This window comes from Bombina bombina, chromosome 2 (genome assembly GCF_027579735.1).
Source record: "Bombina bombina isolate aBomBom1 chromosome 2, aBomBom1.pri, whole genome shotgun sequence".
NCBI classification, from domain to species: Eukaryota; Metazoa; Chordata; class Amphibia; order Anura; family Bombinatoridae; genus Bombina; species Bombina bombina.
The window spans coordinates 171431494-171449787 of record NC_069500.1 but is presented as its reverse complement, the minus strand read 5'-3'; the positions used below and the strand labels follow the sequence as shown (position 1 = coordinate 171449787).

Below are 18294 nucleotides of genomic sequence, written 5' to 3'. Positions count from 1 at the left end.
TCGCTATGACAGAATATGATCTTTATTGCTTAAAGTGAAATCAGTACATTTGGTACACATTCTAAGAGGGGGTTCCACCATGGCTTTTAAACATAATGAACAAGGAGTTTCCTCTATGTCAGACATGTTTACACAGACTAGCAATGAGACCAGCAAGCTTGGAAAACACTTTAAATCAAGTTAACAAGCAAATATAAAAAACGGTACTGTGCCTTTAAGAGAAACAAATTTTGTCAGAATTTGAAAAACAGTGAAAAAAGGCAGTTACACAAACGAAATTTTTACAATGTGTATAATAAGCTAACAGAGCATTGCACCCACTTGCAAATGGATGATTAACCCCTTAGTTAAAAAAACGGATCAAAAAACGTTTTTTAACAGTCACAACAAACTGCCACAGCTCTGCTGTGGCCCTACCTTCCCCAATAAACGACTTTGGAAAGCCTTTGAGCCCTTTAGAGATGTCCTATAGCATTCAGGGGACTTCTGAGGAAAGCTGGATGTCTCAGTCTGTAATTTTAACTGCCAAAAAAGCACTAAAATAGGCCCCTCCCACTCATACTACAACAGTGGAAAGCCTCAGGAAACTGTTTCTAGGCAAAATTTAAGCCAGCCATGTGGAAAAAAACTAGGCCCCAATAAAGTTTTATCACCAAAGCATATATAAAAACGATTAAACATGCCAGCAAACGTTTTATATTGCAATTTTATAAGGGTATTACCCCTGAGAGTAAGCATGATACCAGTCGCTATTAAATCACTGTATTCAGGCTTAACTTACATTAATCCGGTATCAGCAGCATTTTCTAGCATTTCCAATTCTAGAAAAAATTGTAACTGCACATACCTCATAGCAGAGTAAACTGCACGCCATTCTCCCGCTGTTACCTCTCTCCTCAGAAATATGTGAGAACAGCAATGGATCTTAGTTACAACCTGCTAAGATCATAGAAAACTCAGGCAGATTCTTCTTCTATTTACTGCCTGGGATAAAATAGTACAACTCCGGTACTATTTAAAATAACAAACTTTTGATTGAAGGTAAAAAACAAACTATTTTTCACCACTCTCTCTTACTACCTCCATGCGTGTTGAGAGTTGCAAGAGAATGACTGGATATGGCAGTTAGGGGAGGAGCTATATAACAGCTCTGCTGTGGGTGTCCTCTTGCAACTTCCTGTTGGGAATGAGAATATCCCACAAGTAATGGATGATCCGTGGACTGGATACACCTTACAAGAGAAAATGTCCTTAATGACCAAGGACGTACCCTGTACGTCTTTGGTCTTTGAAAGCGGTGGAAGCGATCCTGATCGCTTCCAGCCGCTTTCCTGTTATTGCAGTAATGCCTCAATATTGATGCCTCGATAACTGTTTTTAGCCATCCGATGCAGAGAGAGCCACTCTGTGGCCCTCTCTGCATCGGACATCGATAGCCGTAATCGTTGGTGGGTGGGAGTCGATGTGGGAGGCGGGTGGGCATCCATCGGTGACGGCCTGGCTGAGTTGAGAGGCGGGATCGTACACAGGGGGGGGCAGGAGCAGGCGCGTTCACGGGGAAGGATCGGGTAGGAACCGCTACACTACAGACAAATGTTGTGATAATAAGTGGGAGAGAGGGAGGAGGGAATTGCTAAATAAAAGATCTAAGGGATCTTGGAGGGGGTGGGGGGAAGCTACACTACAGAAAAATCTAAAAAAAATTAAAATCAATTTATTTGTAAACTGGGTAGCAAGCACCCAAGATGGCTCCCAATAAGGTAGAGGGGGAGGGTTAGAGAGCTGTTTGGGGCGGGGGGGGGGTCAGGGAGGTTGGGGGCTAAGGGGGGATCCTACACAGCAGATTAATTAAAAAAAACAAAAAACAACACCTTTTATTTTAGTACTGGAAGACTTTCTTTTGTTTGTTTTTGGTGGTTGGTTGTAGATGTGTAACAGATTTTGGGGGTAAAAGTTAGAAAAAAGTGTGTTTTTTTTCCATTTTCTCCTCATTTTATAATTTTTTTTATAGTAAATTATAGGATATGATGAAAATAATGGTATCTTTAGAAAGTCCATTTAATGGCAAGAAAAACTGTATATAATATGTGTGGGTACAGTAAATGAGTAAGAGGAAAATTACAGCTAAATACAAACACCGCAGAAATGTAAAAATAGCCTTGGTCCCAAACAGACAAAAAATGGAAAAGTGCTGTGGTCATTAAGGAGTTAAAGTCCTTTACAATGGGGTGTGAATACTTAGGGCATTTTGAGGTAAAATATCTTCCTTTTTTACATAGAGAGTTGAACTGTCAAGTGATTGGTCCTGGTGACAGTTCAATAAAGGATATGGATCTGTTGTCCCATGAATGATTAAACTGAAATGTCACCAGGACTGTGTGTCTCACCGGTCGTATACCTGGTACCGATATTGGGTTGTGTTGCCATTTCTGTTAGTCTAGGGGCGACATAGGACAACAGATCCATATCCTTTTTTATTGGTAACAAATTTGCTGGCACCCTGCCTCTGGCTGCAAATGTAGTGGTAAATACATTTTCTTATGAATCCATACTATACATAGGTAATTAAAAGGGACAAGAAACCCAAAATGTTTCTTTCATGATTCAGATAAAACAACTTTCCAATTTACTTCTATTATCAATTTTGCTTCATTCTCTTGGTATCCTTTCTTGAAGAAGCAGCAATGTACTACTGGGAGCTAGCTGAACACATTGGCAAGACAGTCACAAGAGGCATATATGTGCAGCCACCAATCTACAGCTGGCTTCCAGCTCCAGAGCCTACCTAGGTATGTTTTTCAGCAAACAATACCAAAGAAAAGTAGATAAAAGAAGAAATTGAAAAGTTATTTAAAATTACATGTGCGATCTGAATCAATAAGGAAACCATTTTTGGTTTCATGTCCCTTTAAGCTTTAACTAAGGATATCTAATATGCATGTTTTATAAGAAAAAAAAAGTTAACATTTCTTTAAAGGGACATGAAACCCAAACTTTTTCTTTCATGATTCAGATAGACAACACGATTTTAAAAAAAAACATTCCAATTTACTTTTATTATCTATTTTGCTTAATTCTTTAGGTATCCATTGTTGAAAAAATAGCAATGCATATTGGTGAGCCAATCACACAAGACATCTATGTGCAGCCACCAATCAGCAGCTACTGAGCCTATTTAGATATGCTTTTCAGCAAAGCATGTCAAGAGAATTAAGCAAATTAGATATTAGAAGTAAATTGGAAAGTTTTTTAAAAATTACATCTAACTAATGAAAGAAAAAAAATTGTGTTTCATGTCCCTTTAAGAAGATGTCAAGTGGAATAGAGCACATTTTTAGAAGATTATCACCAATAAGAGCTTACACTCAAAGCGTCCATGCCCTAGGCAGCTGTCTAATAAATATTATGATAAATCTAGCTGTGACTATAGTAATAGTAAGATGGCAACAAGATAAATGAATAACTTGGCTGTCTGGAATGCTGGGTGTATCTCTGACATGCTACACTAGAGCACACATTTGATTATGCCAAGAAGAGGAAACCTCACACATCATTAGGTTTAATTTTTACTTAAAGCCCACACAGTTTAAATCTCCAAACAAAGTCCTAGGTTTTTAAACACAGTTTGATTTATGGAATGTGGAACATTATAGAATTCCTTAAAAGGCAGATTTATATTGACAAATACACTGAATTCTAGGCACCTAACTTGTGACATCATGTGTAAACCTGCTTTCCCGAAATTGTCCATTAGTCCCAACACCTTTTCTCTTCTATTAGCTTTTAATATAAAGCATTGCACCTTAGGGTTGATCTATTTCTGTATTCTAATGTACAGTTTTAGAAGCTGAAAGTATGAATTGCAGAATGCAGACTCTTACAAGATGGGTGAGTGCCTAGGGCAGCACAAAACCTAAACATGCCACTGGTGCCAAGACAATCATACAAACTGAAAAGGTCCATGGTTAGGATTAGGCATAGTCTTTGCCATACTCCAAATGCTTCTCACTGTCAACTTACCCAATATGGGATACTTTCATTTTACAGCACAAAGAGAGGGCTTAATTAGCACTTAATATGTACACAACTGCTTACTATATGGTGGTATATAGGTAGGTTGATTTAGAGGCATAACTAGAAACCACAGGGCCCAGGTGCAAGAATCTAAGAAAAATGTATTAACCCCTAATCTGCCATCCCCCCACATCGCAAACACCAATTAAAGTATTAACACCTAAACCACCGTCCCCCCACATCGCACACACTAAATAAACCTATTAACCGCTAAACCTCCATCCCCCCACATCGCCAACACTAAATAAACTTATTAACCTCTAAACTGCCATCCCCCCACATTGCCAAAACTAAATAAACTTATTAACCTCTAAATCTCTATTGATATGACAAAAGGATGTAAGCAGCTCTCATCCTATTGGCTGATTTGAATTTGTCATCCAACAGGAATGCAAGGGTACCCCCATATAAAAGGAGTACCTTGCATTCAATCTTCAGTGTGCGGCAGACGGTCGCATGAAGAGGACCTCCGTGTCTCCACCATGAATATAGAAGATGGACCCGGGATAGATGAAGATGGAACCACCTGGATTAAGATGTTTCGCTGGACTTCAGCAATGGTGAGTACCGATTTTGGGGTTAGTGTTAGTTTTTTTTTTTTTTTTTTTTTTTAAAGATTAGGGCTTTTTTTTATTTTTTTGGGCTTCAAAAGAGTCGATTGATGTTTCAAGAGCAATGCCCATACAAATGCCCTTTTCGGCGCAATGAGTAGATTTTTTTTTTTTTATTTTGGGGGTTTGGGGGGTGGGGGTTCTAATGTTAGGGGGTCACTTGTTTTTTGCAAAAGAGCTGTTAACTTTAACGGGGGTATTAGAATAATAATAATTTTTATTATTTGGGATAATTTCGTTTGCTATTTTTTGTAATTGTAGTTTTTATTTATTTTTAGTAATGTTAGGTTTTGTTTTTTTTTGTTTTTTTTGTTTTTTTTTAAACCAGAATGTTAGGTTTTTTTAGTTTAAGCTCAGGTTTTATTTTTGTTTCACATGTAAGTTTGTATTTATTTTAACTAGGTAGTAATATTGTAACTTTCATTTAGGTGTATTTTAATTATGTTAAAGTTAGGGGGCGTTAGGTTTAAGGGTTAATAGTTTAATTCAGCTAGTTGTGATGTGGTAGGATGGCGGTTTAGAGGTTAATTATTTTATTTAGCGTTTGGCGATGTGGGGGGACAGCAGTTTAGAAGTTAATACTTTAATTAGGTGTTCGCGATGGGAGATGACGGATTAGGGGTTAATACATTTTTTTAATGATTGTGATGTGGGGGGATGGCGAATTATGGGTTAATAGCTTTATTTAGCGTTGGCAATGTGGGGAGGACGGCGGTTTAGAGGTTAATAGGTTTATTTAGTGTTGCCAATGTGGGGGGACAGCGGTTTAGAGCTTAATAGTTTTATTTAGTGTTGGCGATGTGGGGGGGGGGGTGGCGGCTTAGGGGTTAATTTAAAAAAAAATGGTGTGCACATGTCTAGTGCACACACACATTTATTTCTCAAAGTGCATTTCTAATTTTGCTTTTATGAATAGGAGGAGGGAGTGCCTAAAAAAAGGCTAAAGTATCTACATATGCTAAAATATCAAGGTTAAAAATTAAGTCATTACAAACTTAACATATGATTGGGTACCCTATACACAATTCGGAATAACAGATAGATTTAGATACTTTAGCCTTTTTTAAGCGCTCCCTCCGTCTATTCATATTTATTATCTTTGAGTTTTTAGGGATCTCATTTTGGGAGCTTGTATCTTGTAATGTTGGCGCTGTGTACAAATTAATTTCATTGTAATTTGGCTTTTATGTCCCTTTAAGCCATATAACAATATAAACAAAAGGAAACTATATAAACCTTGTACAAAATAAAATAAAATATTATATATATATATATATATATATATATATACATATATATATATACAGTATATATACACATACACACACACACAATATATTGTTCTATAAAAGTTCAAAATATTTAATAAAATCATAGGAATACTTTTATATACCATAGATACTTCATTTTATAAATTCTAAAGGGAAAAAAAATAAGACACGTAGCAATGGTAACAGAAAATCAAACAAAAAAATGTGTCTTATTAACCATCTAAATATTATCGAATAGAACCCTTTTTTTCTGCAAGTTAAAGCATAAAAGATTAGGAAAGTCGAAGGCCCAGTGATTTTATGGCTTATATCAATAATTTGTTGTTAAAGGAAAAATGTAGCCCAGCAAATAGCTGGCAAGAGTTTGTTGTATTCAAAGCAACTGCAGGAATAACATTTTAAATGGATCGGGCTCTCTCCCATCCCCCACGGGGAGGTTGATTTCTTCTGCTGACCCCTCGTGCACATAGCTTTTCTATAACCAATACAGCATTAATGCAATTATTACAGGTGGTGGGTTCCTTAAGCAAATTCAGTTTCAACTGAAAATGTAAAGGATAAAGAAGCATGATTCAAATAGAACATACAATTTTAAATAACTTTCCAGTTTACTTCTATAATCAATTTTGCTTCAGGACTAACTGAACACATTGGTAAGCCAATGGCAAGAGGCAAATATGTGCAGTCACCAATCAACAGCTAGCTTCCAGCTCCTGAACCTACTTTGGCATGTTTTTCAACAAAGGATACCAAGAGAACAAAGCTAAGTAGATAAAAGTAGTAAACTGGAAAGTTGTTTAAAATGAATTGCTCTATCTCAGGGGTCGCTAAGTTTACATTATGTATATATTTTTACACATTTTTAAGAATTATTTTTTGGAATTAACTAACTGAATGACAGAACAGTTAGGAATTATTCAAAACTACTTATGATCATGGACAGACATTGAAGTCATAAATTAAAGGGACATGAAACCCAAAGAATTTCTTTCATGATTCAGATGAAGAATACAATTTTAAACATCTTTCAAATTTACTTCTAATCTAATTTGTTTCATTCTATTGGTATCATTTGATGGGCAGCAATGTACTACTGGTTTCTAACTGAGCACATGTGTGAGCCAATAACAATCGGTATATATATGCAGCCTCCAATCAGCAGCTAGAACCTAGGTTATTTGCTGCTCCTGAGCTTTCCTAGATAAATCTTTCAGCAAAGGATAACAAGAGAAGGAAGCAAATTAAATAATAGTAGTAAATTGGAAAATTGTTTAAAATTGTATTCTCTATCTGAATCATGACAGAAAAAATTGGGGTTTCATGTCCCTTTAAGTTTATATCGGAAAGCTCTCAATATGGATGTGAGCTAACAACGACTGATGTTACTGGCAATTACTATAATACTGGTGGGATATGGCTGATCAACTGGATGGCAATTACTGGAATGCAGGTGGGCTTTGTGTGTGGGAAAATTATTAGAATAAAAAAGGAAATTTATGCTTACCTGATAGTTTTTTTATTTTTTTTTAGATACGATGAGTCCACGGATTTCATCCTTACTTCTGGGATTACGCCTCCTGGTCAACAGGAGGAGGCAAAGAGCACCACAGCAGAGCTGTATATATAGCTCCTCCCTTCCCTCCCAACCCAGTCATTCGACCGGAGTTAGGAAGAGAAAGGAAAAGCCAAGGTGCAGAGGTGTCTGAAGTTTAACAAAAATATAATAACCTGTCTCAAGAGAGCAGGGCGGGCCGTGGACTCATCGTATCGAAAAAGAAACAAATTTATCAGGTAAGCATAAATTTCCTTTTCTTTTTCAAGATACGATGAGTCCACGGATTTCATCCTTACTTGTGGGATACAATACCAAAGCTATAGTACACGGATGAAACGGGATGGACAAGACAGGGAACCTAAACAGAAGGCACCACTGCTTGAAGAACTTTCCTCCCAAAAACAGCCTCAGATGAGGCAAATGTATCAAATTTGGAAAATTTGGAAAAAGTGTGAAGAGACGACCAAGTTGCTGCCTTGCAAATCTGTTCAACTGAAGCATTATTTTTGAATGCCCACGAGGAAGCCACAGCCCTAGTGGAATGAGCCGTAATTCGTTCAGGAGGCTGCTGTCCAGCAGTCTCATATGCAAAGCGGATGATACTCTTCAGCCAAAAAGAAAGAGAGGTAGCCGTAGCTTTCTGACCCCTATGTTTCCCAGAAAAAACAACAAACAATGAAGATGATTGGCGAAAATCCTTAGTCGCCTGTAAGTAGAACTTCAAGGCACGGACCACGTCCAAATTATGTAACAGACGCTCCTTCTTAGAAGAAGGGTTAGGACATAAGGAAGGAACAACAATTTTCTGATTAATATTCTTATTTTATCAAAAAACATTTGTTCTCTAAACTGCAATGCCCTCTCAGTACATGAGGGACAAAAAGTAACAGGAGGTTCCACATTGGCATTCAAACATAATGAACATGTAACATTCAGAATATCATCCATGTCAACAAATTAAGCAAAACAAATTTGGTCGTGGATTTACAAACAAAAAATAATCTAATAGGACTGTAAGCAAAAACTGCTGAAATACAATGTGTAACTGTGCCTTTAAATTTGTATTAATAACTTAACAGCACTCACACTCTGGCATATCTAGCACGGGACATATACAAGAAAAAGCCAAAGACTTCTTGTTCTTTAAAAAACCCTCCTGCCGTTAAACTAAAGAGCCTCTGCCGCCTCAACAGTTCTGCTGAGGTGCCTACCTGCTCCTCGGGACTCCGATCTCTGTCCCCAAGTTTACCCTGCCTAAGACCGCTTGCTTCAATATAAAACAATGCGGTCTTGGCAGCCAGCAAAAACACTGATCCGCTCCGTAAGGTATCTTATACAAAACTAACTGCGTGGCTTTTCCTGAGCGCGCGAAGCTAACTCCGCCCTTCGTGGGCGTTAACTAACACGCTAGTGTATTCTGCCGAAAAAAAGACGCACTTCGTATGTCCCAGCACAAGCAGCTGAACAATACCATGCGGTCCGGCCATGTAATGTACACCCAAAACACGCTCTGGAACCTCACAAATAACAATTACCCCTACACTGGAGTCTTGCTCCTAAACCAGGGTCCCCAGCGTCAAGCCCACAGTCAATCTGCGCTCTAACAACAAAGAGTATACAGTGTCCCTTTGTCCTGAGCGCTTGTTAAGCAAAAACTTCCCTTGTCCTGAACTTCCCCCACCGCATCTTCCCATGTAGAGAATAGAGAAGCCCTGAGGTGTATGTGAAACTAAGGAAGTCAGAGGAATAAAAGTAGCAGCAGTTTCTGAGTTTGTTCTGTCCCAAAAAATAAAGCTGCACATACCTTAGTGCTGATCAACAGCATGAAAGTCCCACAGCATCAAGAAGTCTTCTTTCCTTCCTGTCATTCTGTGGAGACATACAGGTTCTTAGTTAATAATTGCTAAGACCATCATGAGAAGGGCAGCACACAGTATGTGAGGCGCAGTGAGAAATTAATCCCACCAGTTCCCAATGCTTTAAAGCCACCTGGAGCTCTGCTATCTAGAGGCTGACAAGGAAAACGGCTACACCCTGTAATAAAATAGTACTCACTGGCACCATTTAAAAATAAAAAACTCTTGATTGAAGAATCTAAACTAACACCTCACTTTACCTCTTCCTACACTAACACAGGCAAAGAGAATGACTGGGTTGGGAGGGAAGGGATGAGCTATATGTACAGCTCTGCTGTGGTGCTCTTTGCCTCCTCCTGTTGACCAGGAGGCGTAATCCCACAAGTAAGGATGAAATCCGTTGACTCATCGTATCTTGAAAAATAAAATAATTCATATTTAATAAATAAAAAAAAAAGAAGATGGAGGGGAGGAAGACAAACAGTGATGTAAGTCCATGTGAAGGCATTAGAAAAACTACTACAAAGAGACAGGTAAAGGGAAGAAAATAAATTAAATATAAGAGAGATTTTTTATATATATATATATATATATATATATATATATATATATATATATATATATATATATATATATATATATATACTTTAATTCCACTATTTCAAGCCAAGACTATACCAACCTCTGCTGGCTTTAGAATGGGAGCATCTTTCTCTGAGCAGCGCGCCGGGTGGGAGGAGTTAAAAATACAATCTAGCTATCCAAGTTGTGCAGTACTACGCAAAGTGCATAGGGAGATTGTAATTTAACTCCTCCTCCGTCGGTTTTCACTGATGTCCAGCCCGGCACTGTAGGGAGTTGCAGCGCAACGAGGGTGACACCATTAGAGGAGATTAATTCCTGCTTGATGGCGTCAAGGACCACCAACATCTTCTCGTGGACTACCAGTGGTCCACGGACCACTGGTTGGCGACCACTGTATCTGAATAGAAGCATTTTTTTGCAATAAACTTGTATTAACAAAAATTATTCTAGTAAAAGTTGTCAATTTTTTGGTGGCACACGTACAAATGTTGTGCAAGTCTTGTTCACCCAAATTCAAACAAACACTGTTTCTGCTCAGAGAGCCAACTGTTGTATGTTTTGTAAGCTATATAACACTGGACTGGACTCCAGATAATATCTTGCAAGCTAATACTTTCGTAATATCCACTAAGATAACATGAAGTGGTAACCTTCTGGTTACCTTCCATCTGCTATTTTACTTTCTTTTATATATAGACATTCTGAAGAACTTTATTTGCATCCTAGCGGGCTATCTCAAAATAATTTTTTCCATATTTCAAATGGGTTAAACATATATTTAAAGGGATACTAAACCCAATAGCTTTCTTTAAGATAGATCAGATAGAGCATGCAATTTTAAGCAACTTTATAATTTACTCCTAATATCAATTTTGCTTCGTTCTCTTGCTATCTTTATTTAAAAAGCAGGAATGTAAAGCTTAGGAGCCGGCCCATTTCTGGTTCAGAACCTGGGTTATGATTGCTTATTGGTAGCTAAATGTACCCATCAATAAGCAAGCGCTATCCAGGGTGCTAAACCTAAAATGGTGCTGAATCGAAAACTGGTAATAGGATTAAATTAGAAAGTTGCTTAAAATAACATGCTCTATTTGAATCATGAAAGTTTATTTTGGCCTAGACTGTCCCTTTAAAATTGCGGCTCTATCTGAATCATGAAATAAAAAAAATAGGGTTTAGTGTCCCTTTTAATGTCAGCTTATCTCCAGAGCAGCTATGCCCTACTAGGACCTTGCCGAACACATCTGCTGAGCCAATGACAAGCAGTGTATGAGTGTAGCCACCAATAATCAGCTAGCTCCAAGTAGTGCATTCCTGCTCTTGAGCCTACCTAGGCAGGCTTTATTAACAAAGGATAGCAAGGGAACAAAGGAAATATGATAAAGTAAATTAAATTAAGAAGTCTCAACAAGTCATACTCTATCTGGACCATGAAAGTTTAATTTTCACTTTATGTCCCTTTAAGGTTACTGAACTTTTTGATGCTAAACTGTTTTTCAGGTGCTTTCAGCTTTAGATAGCGCACACAGGATTCTTTGAAACTTGCCATTTTGTGGGGGATACCTAGTGACTAAATTAACAGGTTGAGCATTTTTAGAGTTAATTTTAAAAACAAAATGCCACTTTCCATTAACACTGAAAACAAATAGCTGTAACTATAGCCAAAAAAATCAGCACTCATCTTTATAAAACCTTTTTATGCAGGTAAATTGCATTGTCTAATAATGCTTCCTTGGAAAAAAGAAGAGCTGTGGAGGTGATGTATAACAGTTTAAAGGGATGGCAAATTATACATACGGGCACATTAAATATAAACTCTCCTTATAAAACATATGTGTATATATGTTTTGTTATTATTTATATATTTTTTCTTTTTGCTTTAAATCATTACAATATCTTCTTTAATGTCACTCACACGTCGGCCTATCTCAAAACTTTGTGTAGAGCAATGACATTTTCTCTTGAATCTTCCAATCGTGTTAGCTTGCATACTTCCATGGGCTGCATGACGTAGTAGAGCTATACTCGCTCTTTGGAGCCCAATGCTTTTTCCCTGGACATGCCGAACGCACGTGCATTTGGCTAACGGGATTCCCTCTAACGTAGCTGTAAACAGTGATTCCAAACCCAATTTTGAAATCACTGTTTACACGTCAATGTAAAACTATCCAGCTTTGCATGAACGCTAGCTCAATTACAAATGCTGCAGACCTGCTGTCACAAAGTAACCTAAGGAACATGGATTCAATTTTCTCTACAACCGCATCATGTGACAGCCATCCGCCAAATCACAAAATGCATATATGTATAGTCTGAATTCTTGCACATGCTCAGTAAGAGTTGGTGCCTCAAAAACTGCATATAAAAAGACTGTGCACATTTAGACGATGGTAGTGAATTGGAAAGTTATTCAAACTTGTGTGCTCTATTAGAATCATGAAAGTTTAATTTTGACTTTAGTGGTCCATTAATACTAATGTGTTTAGAGAAGAGGCAGCCTCGGCATCCAGTCCTGCACCCATATTCTACTCTGTCACACGCCCCTGACACACTTGTTTAAAACCATGACCAAGTCTGCAGATTTTACACATTGTTCAGGAAGGGGCCACTTCCTGACCATGGATGGTGCTAATTGTATCCCCACCATAGGATGTCTTAGCGGTGCTGCTGGCTGCAAAGCCTGTAGACAACTTAGGAGGGGAGCATAGGGTTTTATTAAATGTAACTATATTGTTTAGTAATTACACTCTCTCTTTGTACACGTGTGTATGTGGCACTATCAGGAGTGCGCTGTGCTGTCAAAGTAGAGAGCAGGTGGGACCACTAAGAAGTAGTGGTAGGGGCGGAGGATAAACAGAGACTTGATTAGAATAAAAAATATCATTTTAAAGGGATATGAAACCCAATTTTCTTTCATGATTCAGATAAAGCAAGCAATTTTAAGCAATTTTCTAATTTACTCCTATTATCATTTTTTCTTTGTTCTCTTGATATCTTTATTTGAAGAAAGAAGGAATGTAACCTTAGGAGCTGGACCATTTTTGGTTTAGAACCCTGGGTAGCACTTGCTGATTGGAGTTTAATTTTTACTTTATTGACCCTTTAAAATGAATGTAAATTTGAATGAATAAGTGCCCGGCTTTTAAAAATACTATTTAAGACAGGGGCACTTTTATTCATTAAACTTTACATTGCAGCATTTTTTTTAAATACTTACCTTTTGCCTTAGGAAACCCAGACCGGCGATCCTGCAGCTACTCTGTACTTAGCACAGCAATGACGAAACCGTCTTACGAGATGGAAGCTCCGGGGTGCACGCCATAATTGGAGGAAACTGGTTTTGTCATTGCCGAGGTAAGAACAGAGGAGCTGCAAAAGTTTTTTTTTAAACGCTGCAATGTAAAGTTTAATGAATGAAAGTGCCCCTTTTTATAATAGTGTTTATAAAAACCGGGCACTCATTCATTCAACTTTACATTCACATTAAGACTAGCCACCAATCAGTAAGCGCTACCCAGGGTGCTGAACAAAAAAATGAGCCAGCTCCTAAGCTTACATTCCTGCTTTTCAAATAAAAATACCAAGAGAATGAAGAAAAAATTATAATATGAGCAAATTAGAAAGTTGCTTAATGTCATGCTCTATCTGAATCCTGAAAGAAAAAAAAATTGTGTTTCATATCCCTTTAACACACATGGTGATTATAATAACACTTACATTTTAGCAGACTACATTTATGATACGTATAATTTGTCATCACTTTAAATATGTAAGACATTCTAAGTAAACGTAGAGCTGTTGTACCAGATATTAATTTGCATGGTGCTGTAACCTAGAAGACAGTGTGTATATATATAGCATTTATTTACACACACACTCTCTCTTTACAATGAAAATAAAAACTGGGATTATTAATGGCAAATAATAAACTGAGTAAATTTTACAAACAAACAGACAATTTAAACAAAATCTTTTTGTTGACAAAAACACAAAACTAATATTAAACAAAGTTAGCTACACAGTGCTACCTATAAAGGAAATACCAAATATTCCTCAAGCAGACAAAAGTTTTGACAAGCTACAACAGGATACTATCAGCTTTTACATGTTGGCTGTGCTATAAAAGGACAGTCCTCAAGATAACTACTCAACATATTCAAAATTCTCTAATAAAAAAATCACATATTCCCCCCCCCCCCCCCAATAATTAGGCATTCAATAACAGCTCATACTATTTCACTGATATATGATAAATATCATCTTTTTAAAGAAATAAAGAGTGGCAAGATTAATTTCCTAAAACAATCTCTTTAAAAACAAACTCCACTTAAGACATTGCCCATATGCTGCAAAATAAGTTCAAATTTTCCTAGCTTCTGGGTGCGTGTAATTGGTATTTAGCTTTTGTTAATAAAATAATAAATTATATACACACACACACACATATATATATATATACACACATTATATATATGTACACACACACACTATATATATATATATACACACACATATACATACACACACACACACCTCTCTCATATATATATATATATATATATATATATATATATATATATATACACACACACACACACACATACATATATATATATATATACACACACACACCTCTCTCATATATATATATATATATATACACACACACACACACACCTCTCTCATATATATATATATATATATATATACACACACACACACACACATCTCTCTCTCTCTCTCTCTCTCTCTCTCTCTCTCTCTCTCTCTCTCTCTCTCTCTCTATATATATATATATATATACACACACACCTCTCTCTCTCTCTCTCTCTCTCTCTCTCTCTCTCTCTCTCTCTCTCTCTCTCTCTCTCTCTCTATATATATATATATATATATATATATATATACACACACACATCTCTCTCTCTCTCTCTATATATATATATATATATATATATATATATATATATATATACACACACACACACATCTCTCTCTCTCTCTCTCTCTCTCTCTCTCTCTATATATATATATATATATATATATATACACACACACATCTCTCTCTCTCTCTCTCTCTCTCTCTCTCTCTCTCTCTCTCTCTCTCTCTCTCTCTCTCTCTCTCTCTCTCTCTCTATATATATATATATATATATATATATATATATATACACACACACAGCACACACATCTCTCTCTCTCTCTCTCTCTCTCTCTCTCTCTCTATATATATATATATATATATATATATATATATATATATATATATACACACACACATCTCTCTCTCTCTCTCTCTATATATATATATATATATATATATATATATATATATATATATATATATATATATATATATATATATATATATATATATATATATATATACATACACACACACACACACACATCTCTCTCTCTCTCTCTCTCTCTCTATATATATATATATATATATATATATATATATATATACACACACAGCACACACACACTATCTTGCATATACAAAATATGAAAATGCCCTCAGGTAAGTGATTACCTGACTGACGTGTAATAGCACAATAAAAAGAATGTAATCTTTTCAATATGGTTAGCTAAGAGCTCCCAAAACAAACCTGTCTGAAAAGCATTATAGAAGTTTAATTATAAAAAAGCACACTACTTTCACATTACTGTGCTGTATGCGTTTATTGAAGCAATCTCAGATCCAATTGTAATAAATTGAAGTTAGAAACAGTTCTCATTGGTGTTAAAATGTTCTTTCTCTGCAAGATAAAGATCTTATTTTTGCATAGTGTGTTTGCTAAGTGCAATCTATTCAATAAAAATCAGCATAACAAAAACATTCAGAAAATGAATTTAAAAAAGTTTTAGATGCTAAAGCTCCTTTTAGATTGTATTTTTCCCAATAGCAATATGCATTAACAAAGGAGAGTTATGCCAGATAAAATATTTATGATGCACAGAAAGCTGGGTTTGCATTCTGTAAACAATTACTTGTCTCAATATTTGTAGACAATTTGTCCCCCTCTACAAAGTTGCCTTTATTCTCTAAACGTATCGTTAAACACATTACACCACCAGAAGATACACGTTTAACAAAGCTCTCAGAAACCTACATACATAACATTACACTATAGATCATGCAGACACAACACTCCTGCTTTGCAAAAGATAAAAGAAAGCTTAATCACATTGTGCCAGAAAGCAACACAGCGAATAATTGCTCTTGGAACTTTAGAGAGATGCTGGTACAACACAGGGAGAAAAACATGTTTTAGAAAATAAATGAATAATAGTAATAAGGTTTCAGCACGTACCTGAAGTCCTCGTCTTCTAAGAATGCTAGACTCATCCATAGCAATATTAGGCATGTTAGCAATTCTCCCACAACAGTATAGGCATAAGCATGCTGTAAAGTACACTGTACCTTAGACTTGAGGCTAATTCAGATCTAGCAGCTGCTAAACACTTACATCACGGTTTACGTGATTGGAGAGGGGCGGTCAGCTGACCAAGCTTTTCTTATTCACTCCAACAACTTCAAAGATTATGAATGCATGCAGTACTGAGCCACACAGCAGCAAGTGAAATGCAAAGCCCTCACGTTCTGCAGGAGCTGCTATTAGACTGAGGAAATCCTGGAAGTGCTGTTAGGTCCATAACAATACCGCTGGCATCCTGTGCTTCAGCTGCTTCAGGGACGCACATGAGGTCAAGTACTGAGGCAACTAAAAGGGTTTTTTAGAATGGAGGCAGCAGTGACACCTCAGCAAAAGAATCCAGAGGAATGTGATGGTGCAAAACTGGCACAGCTGGCCAGTGAAGCAGCAAAAACAAGTCTGGCTCATTTGGTACCATCAAAGAAAAGCTCAACAAAACTGCTCTTCAAATCATGAAGGGACTTTACAGCTTCCAGTACACTTCTAGCTAATACCCTAACAGATTTACATATACTGCATGAAGCTTTATCCCGAGAGCCAGGGAACATTTCTCTGTTTATTACTTAATAGAAATTGATTTATTATTTTGTATATATACAAATAATAAAGATAAGATGGCAGATAACTTAATCTTTGTTTCAGCCAATAAGAATCCAGCTATGATTTCAATCATATGCAATTTCACAGTCTGCCTCCGCTTGTTTTCTGTGCTCATTCTCATCTTATTGCAATTCAGTGTGACCACGGAATGAATTTTAAGTATTCTCCTGGCCCATAAGCTTTTCATCCATAAACAAAATGGAATAATAACTTGTTAATCAAAGAAATACCAATGCTACTGCTGCAAAGAGCGCTTATTACTGACAGATACCGATTTTGATTGCATCGTCTAAGAGTTTGCATTTGCCCTTTAGTTTATTATGTGCGTTTAAGGTCAGTGATCAAATCTTTTCAGTAGAAGAATAAAAAACTACAAGTGTGACAGTTACAGTTTTGATGAATTTTTCAAACTCAACCCAAGGTAAACTCTTCAGGTTTTGTAAACATTTTTTTAACTATTTCGTTGAATGTATATTTAAAGCAAGCACACACAAACTGCATTTATCATTCACCTCTGCTCATAGGCTTGTTTACCAGCTGCAGATGGGCACAGCTTGGCTAATTAACATGCAGGGTCACTGGTCATAGCTGCCAACATTTGGAGAAAAAAAATCCAGGTACACTTTGGAGCATAGCCACGCCCATTTATGGATTGCATAGCTCCACCCATTCCAGTCCACCTCAAAACAAGCATGTAAAATACTAGTAGTTTAATTTAGTCATACTGATAGCTTAAGGGGATAGGAAAAAATATACTTTCATGAATCAGACAGATCATGTAATTTGTAAATTCACTTTTATTATCAAATTTACTCTGTTCTCTTGGGTACATTTGTTGAAAAGAATATGTACAATGAACTACTGGGACCTAGCTGTTGATTGATGACTTAACACATTTGTCTTTTGTTATTGGCTCACCAGATATGTTAAGGTAGCTCCCAGTAGTGCACTGCTGCTCTGGCGATGACTTTAACTATGTGTTTAATCAATTTCTATGCTTTTAAACACAGTTATATGCAAGCAAAAGTGCTAACATACAGTATTAGAGCATTTTCTTTTTACAGTGTTACAGCCCTTTAATGCAGGTTAAATCATCAAGCTCCTTATCTCCTCCCTTACTTAAAGCACACAACTGGCAAAGGAAGAAAAACTTCACAGTACCAAACCAAGCAAGCAATGGTTAAATTAATAACCCTTTAGCATCTGTATAGCACACTACAAAGAAACCTAGTTTATATAGATGTTACACAGCCTGAAATTAGACAGATATTACCACAATATGTTTAACCTGCTAACTGC

The 18294-nt window shown here is 36.6% G+C and overlaps 1 protein-coding gene across 1 annotated transcript in view; it reads right to left on the bottom strand.

Annotated features, from left to right (window-relative positions):
• MAST4 (microtubule associated serine/threonine kinase family member 4) overlaps positions 1-16371 on the bottom strand; it is a 553495-nt gene extending 537124 nt beyond the window's left edge. The window contains exon 1 of the mRNA XM_053701346.1: positions 16273-16371. Coding sequence (XP_053557321.1) covers positions 16273-16326 — 54 coding nt within the window. The 5' untranslated portion in view covers positions 16327-16371. The remainder of the gene's footprint in view (positions 1-16272) is intronic.
• Positions 16372-18294: the final 1923 nt, after the last annotated feature.